A 13,601-nucleotide genomic window follows, 5' to 3' on the forward strand; every position below is an offset into this window, starting at 1 on the left:
AGCCAACACAGCAGAAATAAAAATAATAAGAGAATATTATGAGCAATTATATGCCAATAAAATGGGTAATCTGGAAGAAATGGACAAATTCCTAGAAACAAATACACTACCAAAACTGAAACAGGAAGAAATAGAAAATTTGAACAGACCCATAACCAGTAAGGAAATCAAATTAGCAATCAAAAATCTGCCAAAAAACAAGAGTCCAGGGCCAGATGGCTTTCAGGGAAATTCTACCAAACATTTAAGAAGAGTTAACACCTATTCTCTTGAAGGTGTTCCAAAAAAATAGAAATGGAAGGAAAACTTCCAAACTCTTTCTATGAAGCCAGCATTACCTTGATTCCAAAACCAGAAACCCCACTAAAAAGGAGAACTATAGACCAATTTCCCTGACGAAATGGATGCAAAAACCCTCAACAAGATATTATTAGCCAACTGGATCCAACAATACATTAAAAACATTATTCACCACGACCCAGCGGGATTTATACCTGGGATGCAGGGCTGGTTCAATATCCGCAAAACAATCAATGTGATCCATCACATCAATACAAGAAAGGACAAGAACCATATGATGCTCTCAATAGATGCAGAGAAAGCATTTGACAAAATACAGCATCCTTTCTTGATAAAAACCCTCAAGAAGGTAGGGATAGAAGGAGCATACCTCAAGATCATAAAAGCCATATATGAACGACCCAATGCTAATATCATCCTCAATGGGGAAAAACTGAGAGCTTTTCCCTTAAGGTCAGGAACAAGACAGAGATGTCCACTCTCTCCACTGTTATTCAACATAGTATTACAAGTCTTAGCCTCTGCAGTCAGACAACACAAAGAAATAAAAAGCATCCAAATCAGCCAGGAGGAGGTCAAACTTTCACTCTTCACAGACAACATGATACTCTATATGGAAAACCCAAAAGATTCCACACAAAAAACTGCTAGAACTGATTCATGAATTCAGCAAAGTTGCAGGATATAAAATCAACGCACAGAAAATGGTTGCAATCCTATACACCAACAATGAAGCGACAGAAAGAGAAATCAAGGAATTGATCCCATTTACTGTTGCACCAAAAACCATAAAATACCTAGGAATAAATCTAACCAAAGAGGTGAAAAATCTATACACTGAAAACTACAGAAAGCTTATGAAAGAAATTGAAGAAGACACAAAAAATAGAAAAAGATTCCATGCTTCTGGATAGGAAGAACAAATATTGTTAACATGTCAACACTACCCAAAGCAATCTACATATTCAACGCAATCCCTATCAAAATAACACCAGCATTCTTCACAGAGCTAGAACAAATAATCCTAAAATTTGTATGGAACCAGAAAGGACCCCGAATAGCCAAAGCAATCTTGAAAAAGAAAACCAAAGCAGGAGGCATCACAATCCCAGACTTCAAGCTATACTACACAGCTGTAATCATCAAGACAGTATGGTACTGGCACAAGAACAGACACTCAGATCAATAGAACAGAATAGAGAACCCAGAAATGGACCCACAAACATGTGGCCAACTAATCTTTGACAAAGCAGGAAAGAATATCCAATGGAATAAAGACAGTCTCTTCAGCAAGTGGTGCTGGGAAACTGGACAGCGACATGCAGAAGACTAAACCTGGACCACTTTCTTACACCATACACAAAAATAAACTCAAAATGGATGAAAGACCTCAATGTAAGACAGGAAGCCATCAAAATCCTCAAGGAAAGCAGGCAAAAACTTCTTTGATCTTGGCTACAGCAACTTCTTACTTAACACATCTCCGGAGGCAAGGGAAACAAAAGCAAAAATGAAGTACTGGGACCTCATCAAGATAAAAAGCTTCTGCACAGCGAAGGAAACAAACAGCAAAACTAAAGGGCAACCAACAGAATGGGAGAAGATATTTGCAAATGACATATCAGATAAAGGGTTAGTATCTAAAATCTATAAAGAACTTATCAAACTCAACACCCAAAAAACAAATAATCCAGTGAAGAAATGTTCAGGGGACATGAATAGACACTTCTCCAAAGAGGACATCCAGATGGCCAACCGACGCATGGAAAAAATGCTCAACATCACTCATCAACAAGGAAGTACAAATCAAAACCACAATGAGATAACACCTCACACCTGTCAGAATGGCTCACATTAACAACTCAGGCAACAACAGATGTTGGTAAGGATGCAGAGAAAGAGGATCTCTTTTGCATTGCTGGTGGGAATGCAAGCTGGTGCAGCCACTCTGGAAAACAGTATGGAGGTTCCTTAAAAAATTAAAACTAGAACTACCCTATGACCCAGCAATTAATTTTACTACTAGGCATTTATCCAAGGGATACAGGTGTGCTGTTTTGAAGAGACACATGCACCCCCATGTTTATAGCAGCACTATCAACAATAGCCAAAGTATGGAAAGAGCCCAAATGTCCATCGATGGATGAATGGATAAAGAAGTGGTGTATATATATACAATGGAATATCACTCGGCAATCAAAAAGAATGAAATCTTGCCATTTGCAACTACATGGATGGAGCTGGAGGGTATCATAATAAGCAAAATTAGTCAGAGAAAGACAAAAATCATATGACTTCACTCATATGAGGACTTTAAGAGACAAAACAGATGAACATAAGGGAAGGGAAACAAAAATAATAAAAAAACAGGGAGGGGAACAAAACATGAGAGACTCTTAAATGCAGAGAACAAACTGAGGGTTGCTGGAGGGGTTGTGGGAGGGGGGATGGGCTAACTGGGTAAGGTGCATTAAGGAATCTACTCCTGAAATCATTGTTGCACTATATGCTAACTAATTTGGATGTAAATTTAAAAAAATAAAATAATAAAACAAGTTATTAAATGTAAAAAAAAATAATTCTGTATCCCATATTTCAAAGTTGCTAAGAAAGTAGATCTTAAAAGTTCTCACTACAAGAAGAAAAAAACTCTATTATGTGATGATAGATATTCACTAGACTTATTGTGGTGGTGATCATTTCACAATATATCCAAATATGAAATCATTATACTGTATACCTGAAATTAAAATAATGTTATATGTCTGGGGTGCCTGAGTGGTTCAGTCAGTTTAGCATCTGACTTCCTCGGCTCAGGTCATGATGTCCTGGTTCATGGGTTGCAGCCCTCCGTCCGGCTCTGTGCTGACAGCTCAGAGCCTGGGGCCTGCTTCTGATTCTGTGTCTCCCTCTCTCTCCGCCCCTCCCCCACTCATGCTCTGTCTCTCTCTCTCTCTCTCTCAAAAAAAAAAGAAAAGAAAAGAAAGGAATGTTATATGTCAATTATAGCTCAAGAAAAATTTTAAGAAAAGTGCCACCCCTTTTAGACTAGGAAGTGAAGGAAAAGAATGAGTGAAAAATTAAGGATCCTACAGAAATAAAAGTGAAACATAGGCCAACCCCCAACCCTCACCACAACTTAATAGATTATCATAAAAGAAACTGCACAGAAGGGCAGAACTGGGAATAAAAAGTTCTGAAATCAGGAACCCTGATCACAAAATGAACAGAAATAGAAAAAAAGGAGACCACATCCATACAGAACTACTATAAAATATCAGACATTTGCTAATGAAAGTGTTTGGTTTTGGTTTTTGGTTTTTTTTGCCTGATAAAGTCTCCCCCAAAAAGTCCACAATGAGACTGAAAAAAACTGAAAATGAAATCAATCCAACCTGAATTAAATACCCTCAAACAAATGTTTGTAAATACGGGGGTGGGGGAGGGAGTTAAATCAGAAATTCAAAAAAACTGCTGTAGAAATGGGGTGGGAAAAGGAAGAAATAAAAGATGCATAAACCTCAGAAAAGAAGGTGGGGGAGGGGGGAGACAAAATTGTACCATGAATGAAAAGTAGATTACAAGGTACCCTTAGGAGAACAGATGCCAATAAAAACCTAATGAAGGGCAATGAGGAAAAGCAATAAAGGAAAGAAGTAAAAAGGGTCAGAGAGAAAGTGGTTGAAAAAAATGACACAAAGCAGGTTGAACATTACTACTAGTGTCCTGAAGAAATGAAAACAGAACAGAAAATGAAAATGAGAACTGAATTAGTATTTAAAACTATAATTCAGGGGTGCCTGGGTGGCTCAGTCGGTTGGGCGACCGACTTCGGCTCAGGGCATGATCTCACAGTTTGTGAGTTCAAGCTCCGCGACAGGCTCTGTGCTGACAGCTCAGGGCCTGGAGCCTACTTCGGATTCTGTGTCTCCCCCCTCTCTCTAACCCTCCCCTGCTCACGCTCTGTGTCTTTCTCTCAATAATAAATAAACATAAAAAAATTTTAAAACTGTAATTCAAAGATTTTCCTGAATAAAAAAAGACATGCGTGTACATGTTAAAGGAGAAAACTGCCAGAATGAGCAATTCCAAGATCATTGTACAATTAGAAAGATTAAAAAACAAAAAAGCAAAACAAAACAAAAAGAGCCTCCAAGTAAAACATGAATTAAAAAGCCAAAAAAATTAGAATGGCATCAGATTTCTCAAAAGCAACATACAAAGCAAGGCAACAGTAAAATAGCATTTTCAAGAAATTTAGTCCATACTTTGTTTCTTAAGGATATTACATCCAGCCAAGCTGTTCAAGTTTCAAAGCCACAGAAGAAGAGTTTGGAACGTGCCAGAACTCATGGAACTTTATGCACATGTGCCCTTCCCAAGGAACCCATAAAGGATGAGCTTCATACAATCTTAAGGTGACCGGGAAAACTTTATAAGATGCCTGTAGCAGTCCTTTTGTTAAGTCCAACAAAAAACTAAGACTAAAGGGTAGAATTGAGACTAAACTGTCATATTAGCAAATGAACAGGCCCGTTTTGTTAAAAGAAAAAAAATTAAATTCATTATAAAACAAAACTCCATTCCAGGCTGTATTCAAGAGACACACTTGAAACAATGATTCAAAGGGCTACAAATAAAAGTGGACCAACATGTACCAAGCAAATGGCAATAATAGTTAGGAGGCAGAGTTTTCATTTTTGATGTCAAAGTAGACTAAGTCCAAAAGGATGAAACAAAACAAAGGATACTGTAAGTAAAGTTAAAATGATACAAGAAGGTTTAACAGTTATGTATAGGCATCAAATAATACAGCTTCCACCTTATATAAGATAAAAGCTCTAAGAGTTGTAGGAGTGCCTGGGTGGCTCAGTGGGTTACATGTCCAACTCCTGATTTCAGCTCAGGTCATCTCATGGTCGTGAGACAGAGCCCTGCATTGGACTCCCCCTGAGTGTGGAGCCTGCTTCTCTCCCTCCTTCTATTCTCTCTATTCTCTCCCTCCCTCCCTCCCTCTCTCTCACCCTCCTCTGCTTGTGTTCTCTCAAAATAAATCAATAAACATTAAAAAAAAAAAACTTTATGAGTTCCAAGGAGAAATACTGAGAAACACACTAATAACAGAAGAATTTAACATATCACTCAGTATGAGACAGGTGAAGTAGAAAAATAAACGTAATAAGGTCAATCTTTAGGGTATATATCAAACATTATACCCTGATAATGGAGCATATACTTTAACTCAGTGCATATGGAACTGTAACAAACAATTATAGAATGCACAAAGAAAACATTAGTAAGTTCCATAGCAGATTTGTTACAATGTAACAAAACTATTAAAATTAAAAAATGAAATTTAAAGAAACTTTCTTTGTAGAAATTTAGGAATAGAACTCTTAAGTGAAAGAGGAAATACAAACAAATTACCGATTTTATGAAAATAATTAGAATGAAAACCCTGCGTATCAGAAACTACGGAACCATTTAAAACAGAGGTAAGACAGAAATTCATAGCCTAGATATTTATATTAATAAAAGTAAAAGAATAAAAGCAAACTCTCTACTTAAAAAGGAACCAAGAAAGGCACAAGGATGAAAATAATAAGGCAGAGAGGAGAAAAACTATAGATCATATTAATAAATCATAATCCTGGTTCTTTGATAAAACAAACAAAAAAAAACAAAACAAAAACAAAAACAAAAAGAGGGGTGCCTGGGTGGCTCAATTGGTTAAGCGTCTGACTTTGGCTCAGGTCATGATCTCGCTGTTCGTGGGTTCGAGCCCCGCATCAGGCTCTATGCTGACAGCTCAGAGCCTGGAGCCTACTTCGGATTCTGTGTCTCCCTCTTTCTCTGCTCCTCCCTCGCTTACGCACTTGCGATTGCTCTCTCTCAAAAATAAACATTAAAAAAAAAAAAAGACAAGCCACGTAAGTACTTTAATCAAGATTTACAAAAACAAAGCACAAATATAAAAAAGAAGTGACAAGGGAAGACAACCATTGATACAGAGAAACCAGAAATAAATTATAAGAGTCTACCTTGTATCCATTCATGCGAATAATTTGAAAACTGAGAGGAAGTGGGTAATTTCTTAGGTTGCGGAAACACTCCAGATTAAAGGTGGCTAACCAGACATAATAACTAAATGTAATGCCTGACCCCAGACTGAATCTTATATTCGTTAAAAAAAAAAAAAAAAAAAAAAAAGGCTACAAAGGACATTATATCAAGTGACAAAATTAAATACAGATGGTACATCAGATAAAAAATAAATTTATAAAGTCAATAATTGTACTGTGATCATAGAAGAAAATATCTCTCATCAATCTCAAGAAATAAACTGAAGTATTTAGGGGTAAAGAGTCATGATGTAAGTAATTGACCCTAAATTAGTTTGGGGGAAAAAACTGCATGTATGCATGCGCGCGCGCACACACACACGCGCGTGCACACACACACACAGAGGGAATGAAAAAATAAAGCAAATAGGGTAAAATGTTAACAACAGGTGAATCTGAGTAAAGGGATTTTTTTTTTAATTATTTCAGCAAATTTTGTCACATATGAAATTGTTCTCAAATAAAAAGGTTTTTTAGTTACATTACAAAATTAGAATTATGGTACTGACCCCAAGCCTATTAATAAAAAAATTTAACTTCTAAAAGAAAATTCGAAGTGCCTGCGTGGCTCAGTAGGTTAAGCGCCTGACTTTGGCTCAGGTCATGATCTCACAGTTCATGAGTTTGAGCCCCAAGTCGGGCTCTGTGCTGACAGCTCAGAGCCTGGAGCCTGCTTCGGATTCTGTGTATCCCTCTCTCTGCCCCACCCCCACTTGCTCGCACGCACGCTTTCTCTCTCTCCCCAAAATGAATAAATGTTAAAAAAAAAAAAAAAAAGTTTAAGGAAAATTCATTCTTTAAGATGTTAAATTCTCTGGAACTTCAGGGAATAAATGAAAAGAGCTTACCCATGAATGGGAATACACAAAAGCCTTTCCAGATTAGAAAGAATAATTCTTACAGTCTCTGGTGTTCTAGAAGAGCCAAACTCTGTCACCAAGAGTGATTTGGTAATATCTGAAAGAGAATGTTTTAAATAATCACTAGAGTTTAATAAGAATTCTGATAAAAAATGTGATACTTATAATTTAGAACAAAATAGGACATTTTTATCCCTCTTCCTGGTTGTATCAAATTTCTAAGCCTTGAAGTATTTAAAATTCTGATCAATTTATTATCCTCAAAGTGGTTGTTTTATAATCATCAAAAGAATCTGCTTCTTAGATCATCCCCCAAAAGTGTAGAATATAACCAATTTGCTTGCATGCATGGTATCTTTCGTGGGAAACAAGCAAATACCTTAAATATTTAAAAAGTAAAACTTGGGGAAATTTAAATATAGATTTGAAATAAAACGAAAGTTAAGTGGTGGCTGACCTCCATTTACTAACTTGACAGCTTATCCAATGCTTTCTGTGCCCTCTTTGAAACAACATGACTGAAGCTCATGACACACGCAACCCTCTTGGCTAACAGGCTCCCTCGTGTACCCTACGCGTCATCTCCTCCCACCAGTGGAGACGGACGCTTACCAGCTTGTTCCGAATGTGTTTACTGTTGTTTCCTCTAATACCACATAAGCTAATTAAAAACTATATTACTTTGATTCTAAGATGCGCTTTTTTCACGTTAACATCTTGAAAAATCAGGACGCGTCTTCCAATCTTTGGGGTCTTCGAGTTCAATAAACTAAACTGAACTAAAAGTGAACTAAATGAACTAAAAATCTGCTCTCAAATTAAGTGTCTGAGGAGAAAGATTACGCAGGTGGAGGGGGATTCTGAAGCGTCTAAGTTCTTGCTGCACCTGAAAGAACCACAGGTGCACGCTGGGAAGTGCTGGACACGGTTTATGGAAAAAAGGGGACACTCCCGCCTAATGAGCCGTCACATGAAAGACAAAGCGCCAGTCGTCAAGGTCATGAAAAATGTGTATGTGTCATGTCATTTTTAATGATTCCCAACTGTAACAGACTTTTATTCTCCCACATTTATGGTCTGACAACTGGCCCCAGTGGCATCAGATCAGAGGACTTTGACAAAGAATTTGAGATGCAGTGGCTGAAACAATGAGCCGTGAACTCCATGGCGGCGGGGAGCCCTTCTTATTTATCTTCCTATCCCAGCACTTAGCAAGCTGCTGGGGCTGAAGGGGTGTTTCTGGACTATACTTGAGATCCTTGCTCCTACTACCACATTCAAAACTGCAGTGGAAATTAAGAAGTAATAGGAAAGTATACACAATTTATGAATCTGTTAACAACTGAGTGAACTCTACATGTTCACTCAAAAAATTCAAAACACATGTATGTAATATCAATCACATCAAAAATCAGAGGATAAACCTACCTTCTTGTTGTGAAACCTGTAGTTTTTGACCATTACAAAAGGCTCCCTTTCCTTTCCTGCCGGTATACATCTTATCCTCCAGGCAACTGTATACAACTCCAAATTCCATCTGCAGAAGGAAAAAAGTTTCCTTTACCAAACCTGAGTCTTTTCCATCATCAAATGAGTACTTTTTCTAAGGCAGTGACAATAAAAAAAAAAAAAAAAAATCAGGTATGCTAAGAATGTGTTCAAATAACTACTGTGGGATACTTAATGCTAATTTCCAGCTTAAACAGAGGAAAGAGGTCATCAGACTTGAATCCTTGACTCTTGTCCCATCTATTTCTCAATTTAAGAGCACCCGCCTTGACCTCCTGCCCTCCTGCCTCAGATAAAGACAAGTATTTCCTACTTTCTAAGGTGAGTACTTCCTTCCGTATTATGATTCCTACCCTCTCTCAAGCTTCTCTGAAAAACTCTTTCATCAACTGATTCTTCTTCTCTCAGATTTCCATGCTGGTGTACTTTCACACTCAATTTCTAGCTCCCTTGCACAACTTTCAAAGTGTTATCTTCTCCTTTTCTCTTCACCGCTAAAGGGCAGTCTATACTTTGCTTCTCCTGTTCTTCTAGTAAGAAAAATTACAATTTGGCTTCTGCCCTAAACATGCACTCTCCTCAAACTTCTTGCAAAGAAATTACCCATGAACGCCTATTGACCAAATGCCTTCCCTGAAGAACTGCAGCCTGCTGACAATTATCCACACTTCTTCATTACTTAATCCAGCACCTCCAGGTTTCTGGCAGTACTCTTAGTCCTACTTCACTCACTAATCTATCTTGGGGTCAGTTTTTTTAAGGACCTTGTTCTGTGTCCAACCCTTAAAAGTGATGTGGCTCAGGATTTGCTCATTCTTCCATTTCTTCCATTTCCCTTTTAGCTCTCTATATTCTTGTAAGTTCGTTCTTTCCAGTCTATAAATTCAACTACCACTTTTAATTTTGGCCTATGCCACTTATAACCCCATTATGAGAGGTAGGAAGCCAGGTTTGAGTCAGTCTTGCAGCAGCCTCAGCCCGAGGTCAAAAATCACTCATTACCTGATCACACCTCATTCCTTCCCCGTGTGTCTCCCTCTGCAAATTTTATCTTGAAAGTACTTCTTGATTTTGGCATTTCCTCAGCCATCCTCACTGCCCCATCTTAGTTCAGAATCACCCTTTGCACCCCTCTGGTATGATCTCTACATTGCTAGAATTATCTGTCACTCTGTACTTTAAAACCTCTATTGGTTTCCTACCCAATAATAAAACAAAACCCAAATGTTCTGGCACAGACAGGCCACAGTGCCTCACAACAAAATCACAACTAACTCACCTCATCGATTCTGCCCCTGCCACTTTCAGTTTCATTCACGATGAGCATCTTGTTCCCCACACACATCATGCTCTTCTCCAAGCTGTTCCGATTCAAATGCTTTCCTCCTTTTCTTATCTGGCAAACTCCTAAGTTGCTAAGACCAAACTCACATGACTGACTTCTAAGACCCCTTCTGTTACGAAGGCCTCCCCAAACCACTCTAGGCATAACTGGATATACCCTCTTCATGTTCTCACAGCCTTTTTTCATAGTCCCAGCACATATTTATCTGTTTACACATCTAACTTTTGCACGAAGTGTGAGCTAGTTCAGTGGCAGGGACAGCACACAGCCCAGGGCTGATTATATGCTCAAGGCTCCTTTAGCTTCTTTTGGATGTTCTCACTAATTAACACACCTTGTGCCTAAGATGCGTTTTTATTTTCACAGATTTCTTGACTCTCTTGTATACATGCTGGTCAAATTTATTATCACAAGCTCCTTGAAGAAGATGTTAGTACACATCACTGTTTGATCAAATAGCCAAACAAGGAAACGTAATAGCTAGAGATTATATTCTACTGGGTTTTAGATGTAGCAAGTAACTGAGTTCCTGAACACACTCGGCATTTTCCAACCATGCTTTGGCCACTACCACTTTCTGGTCTTTCAAAGTCTCCCTTCACTGACACCTAGTAAGGCATTCCTAGCTCCAATCCTAACACTTCTGTTAAGCATTTAGATCACAACACCTCTCACATCTGACTCTATCACAATAGATCATGGTGATTAAACACTGAATTGTATTTCAGTTACTTGCGAGGTTTTTTTCAATTCTTGCTTCTCAGAAGACATTAAATTTTTATTCTTACTGGAAAAGGTATCATGCCAACTTTAAGAGTTCTGTAGTGTATTTTGAAATAATGCAGCTATGTAAATTGAATGTAGAGACAAACCTAAATTTATTACAAAGACACATTTACTCTTTCTCAGAAAATGAGAGCAAGGCATTTTACCAATCATACATTTAAACAGCATACCTTTTTATTTACAGTAAAGCCAATTGAAACAGCTACAAAAGGAAACCTTAAAAAAAACACATACACATATACATATTTATCAAGATAAGTATTACTTTCAATAAACATGTTCTTTCATAACATAATTGACTACATACTTTTTCATATAGTCTCATCCCTCCTCCCCCAGAACAGTGTGAATAGTATGTAATCTTTGTGTAAATAGTGAGGGGAGAGGTGTATACATACATACATATACATACATACAGGATGCTTCTATAGGCATGAAACATCTCTGAAAGAATTCCCAAGAATGTGGCAACAGTGGCCACCTCCAGAAACTGGTCCTGAGAAACTGGGGTCAGAAGTGGGAAGGACACCTTGCACTGCCTGCCATTTTAGATCTCTGGAATGTCATATGTCATGAATATAGTAACTATATAAAATAATTTTTCCAAAAATAAAAACAAATTCAAAAAAATTTTAATTGACCACGGTTAAAAAAAGTCTTTTTTGGTCATTTCTCCCACAGAGGACCTATAAACATAGGTATTAAATTGTACAGAATAAACTATCTTTAACACCAAATCTGGAGCTTCACTTCTGAAAAGTAAACTGTTAACCACAGTTATTGCTGTGGCTGCATGAGGGTTCTGAACACATAGGTTGTAATTTCTACTCCAGAATCAAGACGAAGAAAATATGAAAAAATGTGTTCAACTATTGAAAATAAAAAGTTTAAGGAATATTTGAGTTTTCACTGTAACAAAAATGGGATCGTAGCATATACCCTCTGTATTATAGTCTTCTATAGGTTATACCACAACATCTTTCCATGTTAACACTCCACATACAGATTTGAAATCTTAGCTTTACAGACTTTAACAATTCTGAATTAGTAAACATATGTATACCTACATGGCAACTTCAAATATAACATCTATGTAAGTCCACCAAACTAGACTACCCATTTTAACGGTCACTGGCAATACCCTCGGGCTCTCTTTCAGTGCTACTATACAGAGTTGCAGACTTACTTTGTGCCAGGCACTACACTAAGTTCAAAGTACTACTCACTGAATCTCAAGAACAAACAGTTCTATGAGGCAGGTTCCATTAATATGTCCATTTTATACATTAAACAACAACTGAAACTTAGGAAGATTAAATAGCTTGCCCAAGGTCACAAAGCCTATAAAAGAGCAAATGGGGGCACCTGGGTGGCTTAGTCAGTTAAGCATCCAACTCTTGATTTCAGCACAGGTCATGATCTCACAGTTTGTGGGATGGAGCTCTGCATTGGGCTCCATGCTGTCAGCTTGAGATTCTCTCCTTCCTCTCTCTCTGCCCCTCCCCCTGCTCATGCGTATACATGCACACACTCTCTCAAAATAAATAAACTTAAAAAAAAGGCATCTGGATTCAAACCCAAGGCTGTTGATCATGCAACCCATGCTCAATAGTTTTCTCTCCTGGATTGAACCCACTCTATATAGACAACATTTTATATGAACCCCACCCCCCCCATACTGATCCCACTAGCTCCTTAATCTCAAAGCAGCAATGTTACTTGCTTACATTTTACATGGCTCCAATAGTGAGAAAAAGAATGGTGAACAGGGCACTTCACTGCACAAGTCCATGACATGAATATTTTGTCACCTCTTCCATATCTGATGAAAATTCTGCATAATACATTTCACTCTACAAATTATACAATTCTCTAAAGCATCGAGGTCTGTGAACAGAATATTCTAAAGGTCCATTCAGTTAGTATACAAACGGTAATTACAGTATTAACATTTTAAAAACATACCTATGGACAAAATTAGTTGTTCCATCAATAGGGTCAATGATCCATGTAGGGCTGTCGGTTAAGACACTTTTTTCCCCAGCTGCCACAGATTCCTCACCAATGAAACTAAAACCAAGAATGAAAAATTCAAAATCTTTATACTGCTTTCAACAATTTTCAAACTTTTACATTTCCTTATATTCAGAGACGACTAGACTACATAACAAAAGTCCATGTACCACTTTTCTATTGTTGTTCCTTCTTCCTTCAGACCGGTAAAATGAGAAAACTTTATTTCTCCTGGAACAAAGTCATGTGAAAAGTAAAATTCAAAATTCTCAGATGGAATACCAGGAAAAACAAAGGTACACACATGTGTACGCACACACATTTCTCGCAGATGAGGACTTATTAAGGAAATGTGGTTTTAAAAATAAATCCACAAGTTCTCTTACGCTCTTCTAAGAGGAGAACCTAACCACCCCTCGCCCTGAGTGTGAATTTGAATTGAGTGACTCCCTTCTAACCAACGGAACAAAGCAGCAGTTATAATATGCAACTCTGAAGATTCATTCACCAAATGGTACTGTGGTTTCTATCTTATTTATTTTCTCCCTCTCTCGCCTTCCCTCTCTTGCTCCAGGGCAGGGGAGGCAGCCACCATGTTATAAGGTGCGCTATGGAGAGGCCCACAGGGCAAGGAACTAAGGAAAGCTGCTAGTAGACAACCCATGA

The 13,601-nt window shown here is 37.8% G+C and overlaps 1 protein-coding gene across 9 annotated transcripts in view; it reads right to left on the bottom strand.

Moving 5' to 3' along the window:
• Nucleotides 1-13,601, bottom strand: part of IMPA1 (inositol monophosphatase 1) — a 34,887-nt gene that overhangs the window by 14,305 nt on the left and 6,981 nt on the right. For all 9 annotated transcript variants that reach the window (XM_047074076.1, XM_047074078.1, XM_047074079.1 and 6 more), the window contains 4 exons: nt 12,888-12,992; nt 11,093-11,138; nt 8,711-8,819; nt 7,271-7,379 (listed from right to left, as the gene is read on the bottom strand). In XM_047074076.1, coding sequence (XP_046930032.1) covers nt 7,271-7,379; nt 8,711-8,819; nt 11,093-11,138; nt 12,888-12,992 — 369 coding nt within the window. The remainder of the gene's footprint in view (nt 1-7,270; nt 7,380-8,710; nt 8,820-11,092; nt 11,139-12,887; nt 12,993-13,601) is intronic.

The sequence above is a fragment of the Lynx rufus genome, unplaced genomic scaffold (genome assembly GCF_022079265.1).
Source record: "Lynx rufus isolate CCGP_SWC_20201006 ecotype Redwood Valley unplaced genomic scaffold, mLynRuf1.p SCAF_12, whole genome shotgun sequence".
In the NCBI taxonomy this organism is placed as follows: Eukaryota; Metazoa; Chordata; class Mammalia; order Carnivora; family Felidae; genus Lynx; species Lynx rufus.